General features: G+C 32.3%; 1 protein-coding gene across 1 annotated transcript; it reads right to left on the bottom strand.

Moving 5' to 3' along the window:
* Window positions 1–2,669: 2,669 nt before the first annotated feature.
* LOC127123537 (pre-rRNA-processing protein ESF2) lies at window positions 2,670–6,810 on the bottom strand. The gene is made up of 7 exons (XM_051053750.1): window positions 6,227–6,810; window positions 5,438–5,501; window positions 5,241–5,308; window positions 5,050–5,139; window positions 4,838–4,968; window positions 3,110–3,235; window positions 2,670–2,975 (listed from the first exon to the last, which is right to left on the bottom strand). The coding sequence occupies exons 1-7, from the start codon at window positions 6,480–6,482 to the stop codon at window positions 2,958–2,960; spliced, it is 753 nt and encodes a 250-aa protein (XP_050909707.1). The 5' UTR covers window positions 6,483–6,810; the 3' UTR covers window positions 2,670–2,957.
* Between the last annotated feature and the right edge of the window lie 1,457 nt (window positions 6,811–8,267).

Below are 8,267 nucleotides of genomic sequence, written 5' to 3'. Positions count from 1 at the left end.
TATTCATGGATACCTTCCAATCCACATACTTCAGAATGATGGTAGGCGGTGCATCATCAAGTTTCTCATACTTGGGGAAAATTGGAGAACGCATCGAGAGCGACCTCAAAAGTGGAAGAATCCAGGTGCCTCGAGTAGCTAGACTAGCGAGACATAATCCATTAATTGTTCTTTGATGTGGAGTTTCATGTTGTCATCCTCAATTGTTCTTTGGTAGGAAATATTCCTCAATTATTCTTTGATGTGAAGTTTCATGTTGTCATCGAATTTCAAAAATCTCTCTTGTATCACTTCTCATTCGATCAAAATAGAGATATTCGATTTACCTTTTTTCGTGACACTTTTGTCATCAAACCTAAGCCTCTTCCAATGAGTACAAACCTCATACATTTCTATCGGGGTACCAAGTTTCACCTCTTTTTGCAATAACACAAGCACATGGGAGACCATATGTTTTCATAATTATGCATCCACACTTTGCGCTATCGGAACCTACACTATTAACTCGTTTAACCTCATGAAAATTATAATTCAAACCCGCTCGAGATATGTTGTTGACCAAATGAGAATAAAGATTGTTGTCTTTAAATCTGTGTTCCAAAACTGTGATGCTCCGACCAAGTGATGTTTATATCTCATTATGCTGGTTTTGAATCATTTGGTTCACGGAGTCCCAATCTCTACACAAATCACTATTACTATTTCCCAACCAATTTTTCAAAGCAACATGGGCAGACGCAACTCTATTAGTTGTTTTATTTCCAAGGTGTCTAACCTTATCAGTCTGTGCACAAACAATTTTCTCCTTCACCTGGTCAAGAATTGTGCTTTCAACATATTTCAATAAATCAGGATACTTTTCATACACTTTCCTGAAATACATAACAGAATGGGCGTATAGTTCTTTTGTGGAAGAATTTACTCTACGATTCCATGCATCCATTATTTTTTCCACAACCACAGCCACTTTCACCATTTTTCCATCTTCGGACTCTATCTGTTCCGTCCTTATCGTGGGTTTAACCCGACTTCTCATATTCTTTATTATGTAATACCTACAAAGTAATGCATTAGAAGTAGGAAATATTTTTACAACCGAATTCATCAAGGCAATATCATGCTCGGTAACAATCACTTTAGGCATGTCACCTTGGTTCTTCAACAGTGTCCAACACATCTCTAAGGCCCAAAGAGCATTCTCCTCTTTTTTACTCTCTAGAAATACAAACCCAACTGAATATGTCTTCTCAATTGAGGTAACACCAACCATCTCCAATAATGAAAGTCTATACTTGTTGGTCTTGTAGGTTGAATCAAGTATGAGCACAGTAGAAAACGTGTTGAACAACTTTAAGGAATCAGGATGAGTACAAAATATATCTCTAACAGTAACTACATCCTCCCACGTTCCGTACCTAGACAAGTAATTGTTATCATCCAACAATTTTAAGAGTTATTTCATTTCAGTTATATCCCCCCTAAGTGCCTTGTTAGTTTTGTACCGAATATTATAGACTTGCTTGATATTTGATATATTTTCGGATCTTTTTCGTTTCAATATTGAAAGTATATTTTTTGGTTGAACCAAATTCAATGTCATGTCAGCAATACATTCCTTATCTTCCGGCATGAGCCAACACACACTAGGATGGACGGATAATTCTTCACACAAATCATGGTTATGAAAACCACATATGACATTAAATATCCAAGTTTTATTTGACAATATGTAACCACACACCTTAAAGGGACACTCACATATTTTCTTGAATCAGTGTCATCTCTTTATATATATATATATATATATATATATATATATATATATATATATATATATATATATATATATATATATATATATATATATATATATATATATTATATATATATATATATATATATATATATATATATATATATATATATATATATATATAAGCGATTTCATTTATGGAAACCGAATTGTTAATCATATAAAATAAAATGAGAGTGACGCATATGATAGAATGTTTGAGCGGTTTCATTTATTGAAACCGAATTGTTAATCATATCAAATAAAATGAAAGTGTTATATATATATATATATATATATATATATATATATATATATATATATATATATATATATATATATATATATATCAAACTTTTTTGAATACTCAATAATAATTTTGACACGCATTAAATATTTCAAATAATTCGATAAAAAATTATATCGGATTTATTATATGAACAATCGAATTTTTTGCAACTAAAAGAAAATTTTAAAATATATTGTTAATAAAAAAATGAGGGATATTTTTTATTATTATGAAAATGTGTTTGGGTGTGAGGTCCAATTGAATGTTTAAGTTCTCCTACAAACAATTAATTGAATCTATTTTCCTTAGGTCCAATTGAATGTTTAAGTTCTCCTGCACACAATTAATTGAATTAATTTTCCTTTCCTTACCGTTGTTTTTTCAATTATTTCATTGTGGTTTTAATTTTATAATATGGGTCGGAGGGATTTTCAGTGTGAGATATTGGAGCACTATGTAACTTTGGAGCCAACAGTGCAAGCTGGTGATGAAGTTATCATGTTCATAAAAGACACAATTTAGGGTGAAAAACAAGGTGAATGTGCTGGAGAGAAAATAAGATTTGGATCGGGAAAAATGTGACAAAACTAGTTAAACCAGAGTATCCGTACTGTGGACCACAAGATTTTAAGGTTTACAGTTCATAACTTGATAGTATTTTGTAACAGGGGCAAAATCAAGGCATGGAAAACCAGGTTTTGCCCAGTTTAAAATTTTCAACTCACGTTGACAAAATTGCCTGTTATGTATACATATTACTTTGATTTCCAGTTTCAAAACCTGAATAAAAAAGTAAAATATTTTCTAGATAAACTGTAAATGAATAAATACATCAAGGTAGCATCACCCATATGTTGTAGGCATATCAATACAGCATTATGAGCCGCCAAATACCTGCAAGGGTCAATGCGGAGAATCTTAGATTAAAATCTAATGAATTTACACATGTACATATTTATAAAATAAAAAATAACAACAGAACAAGAACAAAACAAAATGAGAGAATCAATAATGAAATTGAGACTTACTGCATCTAGAAAATCATCTGTCAGTTCAGGTTTACTTTGTTTAGCATCAGCAGCAATAGGTTTTGTTTGAGGGAAATGCCGAATCACTTTTTCCACTTGTACTGAGTCTTGTTGAACCTTCTGCTTCTGTGCAATCCAAATGAAAAGTACAGATAAAAAAACGTAGCTGAATCACTATTAAATTTACTTCTAATCAAAATGGTTGTGAAGCATGTTATGTGAGTCAGTGTAATAAATCGTAATCAAAAAGAAGTAAATCATCACAAGTTCTTGTGGATTTAAGGAAAAAGTCAACAATATTTTTTATAATCTAAAACAAGCGTTAGCTACACTAGAAATGGTATTGCACCGTGCAAGATCATTTTAAACCTTTAGATGAAAGAGTTCCACCAAATCTATCCCCTCTTCTCCACCATTTTTTCCTCGTCGAGACCGAACACGCACAACCTGAGTTAAATATTTGTGAACGGCTACTCTTCCCATCTACATAGGTTGGATGAGAGGCAGAAGCCCTCTTTACGACAAGAGGTGTGGTGGCTGAAGACAGGTGCAACGACAATGACAATAGGACACTGTTCAGTGGATGACATGAAGGAAAGAGGACGCCTACCGTCATGCAGTGATGGTGGCGATGAGGGAGTTGTATCCCCTTCTATTTTCTTCTTCTATTTTTTATTTTAATTTTCAGTTGAGCTGGCTGGAGGAGGTTTAAATGATGTTCATCCCCCTAGTTTTTTCTGTTTTATTGTTCGTTTGGTGTTTTATTTTCCAAAAATGGGTTTAGTTGCTTGATGATTGTGTTTTTTTTACTGAGGAAGTAAAAGAGAGGATGAAACGTATTTTATTTTGCAAAGGTGGGTGGGAGTTTTTGCCTTGAATGAAGTGGCATGGGTGAGGAAACGGGGGAGGGTAGTGGAGCTTAAAGGTTGTGCAGAAAAATGATTTCGGAGGGAGAACCATGTAGGTGGAAAACCAATGAGGAAAAACTCAGTATAGAAAAAACACCATAAGATCCAACGAGATTTCAAAATCTATTAGTAAATTAAACATTAGCGCAGAAGCACCACTTAATGTGGTTGTGCACATTACTTGGCCTCTAAAACAAGTTGCTCCATTCCATAACAAAATCCTAGCTACAGAGCTTGCCAGCCTATTCTGCCTTTAAGGTGTTAAGAAAATAATTCAAGAAAAAATTATACAGTGGAAAAATATTATGGCTGTGCTGTGGATTGTGAAGTCACTGATCTAGCAAATATAAAGGTTTTGCTTGTGGTGATTTATACAAAATGAATGTGGTGAGTGGGGGCGTACAAGAAAGTCAAAGAAAGCAGTAAACACTATATCATTGTCAATTATATAGAAAACCCAATAACAACGTTATGCTTCATCACTTGCTAATTTTAAGTTCCAATTACTAGATAGCCTTTTCTATTAATTAAAAATGATATTCATTTTCTGACCAGCCATAGATAATTGATTTTAAAAAATACACATAAGTTATTTCTTTAATGAAAACAACTGTTACAGTTCTATTTTTTTGACATCACCAAACCAATGCCAGAAAAAGGTAGTATAAAAAATCTTGTATTAACCAAGGAAATCAACAGATATGGATTAGTGAGAGCTACCTATTTATTTTCTTAACAGGGACATATTGAAATTGAATTAAGTCACGGCATGATAACTTCATTTAGTATTAAGTTTGGGTCAAGTGCAGAAACCATGTACCTTCTTTAGCCTCTCCTCAATAGCATTCGAAGCACGTGACTGATCAACTTTGGACATATAGAAATCCCTCTCTTTCTTGGCAGCAGAAAGTTCCAATGCCACTTTTTGCTCCCGAGTAGCTCTCTTGAAGGCTGTAACAAATATGTTTAGCTTGAGCTTGAGCTCCTTATTCCTCAATAAATTAAATCAAAAACTGATCATAAAGTGATTACCTAATTCTTCAGTTAGATCATCCCACTTGAACTTGCTTAAGTACTTAATATTCCAAAGGTCATAGTAGAAAGATGACCTCTTCCTTCCCCCTAATAAACACAATATGATTCAGAAACACTGTTGTGCACAAATTTTATTTTTTGTTTCACCAACTTTAAAGAATAAAATAATTCTAGAGTCAAACAAGTACCTATCTGTTCACCATTTAAATTATTGGCAACCCTCTTGGCAACAAATTTATTGGCGAATTCAACCCATCTACACAATCACAAAGCAAAAATCCAATCATCAAAACCCGCCAACATAAAAACATAATCAACAACCACAAAAACTTCAATCAAATGCCAATCCAGTCCAATTTCAAAATCAAATAAATTAAACAATCACCCTTCTGAATAAGCTTGGTTTTGAGATGCACGTGCCCTCTTAAATTGCACTCTGGCAGAAGACTCTGTTATATTAAAAAATAAATAAAAATTAGCCAACCTTAGAACCAACTAACCAAGCAGTAATATATTACTCGATCATGTTTTGAACTAAGCAAAAGAGTACTCATTTATGTCCTAAAATATCCCTGAATTAGTATATGTTTATTTCCCAACGACTCTTATAGCTTCATAAAATAAGCTCCCGTGAAGGGTACTTTAGAAAATGCACATGTATTTCACGAGATCAAAATATTAACCACATTTAACTAAATTTCTTAATAAATCCTTCTTTGGATTAACAACTTAATTAAGCTTAACCATACGAGCCTATCATATAGGTGCATATGTATAATCTATTTCCATAACAATAGATAAAAAAAATATAGTCAAGTTGTTTTCATATATGTTATAGCTTGTTTTCATAACCCAATCCTAGAAAGCTTATGGAAATAAGCTGAAAATAGCCTATGAAATGTCCTAAGTTGTTTCCATCAGCTCTCCCAAACAGTCACATAAGTGCTTATGACAATAGATAAACTCAAATAAACCAATCAGAAATACTATGGATTATGAAATGTCAAATATTTATTCAACAGATGTTCTATCATATCCTATCCTATGAGTATATTTATAAAAACAAAGTGCAATGTGATATCAACATATAAAAATTAAAATAGAAAATTAGATTAAATTAAATTAAATTGAATGTAAGTAATAGAAAAATGTTTGTGTGTGAAGAGTGAGTGACCTTGAGGAGCGAGAAAAATCCTTTGAATATCCCCAAATTGAGATAGAATTTGACGAAGCTTAACATGATCCATATGAGGGGGAATGCGACTCAAATAGCAAACACCACGCTTTTGAGCTTTCTCTGTTTCCTTCTCCAGCTTCTTCTTCATCTTCAATTTCTTCTTCAATTTCAATTTCGATTCCAACTCCGTCTTCTCTTCATTCGATGGAACTGTTGTCGCGTCAATCTCGTTATTTTTCTCGGGAACCTCCATTTTTCTTCTTCTACTTCTTCTGTGTTTATATGGTTGAAAATGAGAATGCGGAGGAGGAGGTTGTTGAAGGTGTGTGAGTTGTGATGGAATTCAGGTGGCGATGCCGGAAGCTGCGACGGTGTTGATGCCGGAAGCTGCGACGGTGTTGATGCCGGAAGCTGCGATGGTGTTGATGCCGGAAGCTGCGACGGTGTTGATGCCGGAAGCTGCGACGGTGTTGATGCCGGAGTTATGGGTAGAGTCGAGGCGCGAGAGAAGAAGATTTAACTTAGGGTTTATATGACGGGGGAGAATCTTAACAGTAGCGAAACGACTTCGTTTTGCAGATTTTTTTTATTTAACATTTTTTTGACAAATTAATTTCATATATTAGTTTATTATTATAAAATAAAAAAATACAACACTCTTTTAAATAGTTTGAAGAAACCAAAATTTGGCCTAGTCATGCTTTTCACTTTTTAAAGTATATTTTATAAAATTATTTTGGAAAAGTATTTTTAAGAAGAGAACTATTAAAAAATTTATTTGATAACATGACTTTTTAAAACTCTTTTAAAAATGAGAAAATAGAAATATTTGTTTGGTAAATTATTTTTAAAAATAGTTTTAAAAATGAGAAAATAAAAAATGATAACTTAATTTTTAAAAATTACTTTTTTAACTAATATAAAATGAAAAAGAATTTTAATAGATAATAATTAAATTTTTAATGACTCATATTTAAATGTACAAGTGTAATTTAAGCGTCGAAGTATTTGCATATACCACCTCTCGACGGCAGACCAAAACTTCAAAATACAATTTGAATCCTTTAGTTCACCATCAACCCAAGCTCACTCTTTCAAAGAGTGGGCTTCCTATATCTCATACCTGATTAAAATTAAATGTTGTTTCGTATAGGCCAAAGGCCTAGGGATTCACCTCTCCTGTCAACCAAATGCCTAATAACAGGAGTTCCACTTATTCCACCTGATTCATCAAGCTCAAGGTATAAATACCTTCACAAAGGATTTTCAGGTACACACTTTCTAATCTCCACTCTCATTGCAGTTTTCTCAAACACTAAACTGACTTGGGCATTGAAGTGTTAACCATGCAAGTACCCCTATTTGAATCATCGTATTGGAGATTTGCAACGTCGATTCAAGATCGACACCAATCAAAGACGCTGACCCAAGATCAATACTTTCGGTTCAAGAAACATTGTGATCGCAACCTTCGATTCACAAAATCATATCGTAGAGTCACTTGTGAAGCATCGCTCCATCGTGATTTTCGCAATCTCATCCATTTCTGGTTCCATAACGGAACAAATATTAATACTTTAAATGACAAACTCAAAATGAAAATGATTAAAACACGAACTTTAAAATTTGACTTTCAACTTATTTTTATGGAATTTTTTATCTTACTTTAAAAATATATACAAAATAATTTAAAAATATATACAAAATAATTTAAAAATATAGGTTGATTTAATAGTAGAGAATAAAAATATTCGCATGTACTTTTATAAGATTAAAAATATGATTTTTTTATGATGATAATAACAAACAAAACTTTATAATTTTAAAAGAAAAAAATTATTTAACTTTAAATTATAATATTCTATTGTTTATTTATTTATAGAGATATTATAAATAACTAATGTAACAAATGGTGTATGAAATTTAGCATAAATTGGTCATAGTTTATAGAAAGAAAAAAAATACTTTTATAAACTTATGCAAGTATGTAAGTGCATTACATTCATTTTTTATTTGTACTACTTAGCTTTTCATTCAC

The sequence above is a fragment of the Lathyrus oleraceus genome, chromosome 1 (genome assembly GCF_024323335.1).
Source record: "Lathyrus oleraceus cultivar Zhongwan6 chromosome 1, CAAS_Psat_ZW6_1.0, whole genome shotgun sequence".
Taxonomy (NCBI): domain Eukaryota; kingdom Viridiplantae; phylum Streptophyta; class Magnoliopsida; order Fabales; family Fabaceae; genus Lathyrus; species Lathyrus oleraceus.
The sequence above is the reverse complement of the archived record's forward strand: the minus strand, read 5'-3'. Positions and strand labels throughout refer to the sequence as shown.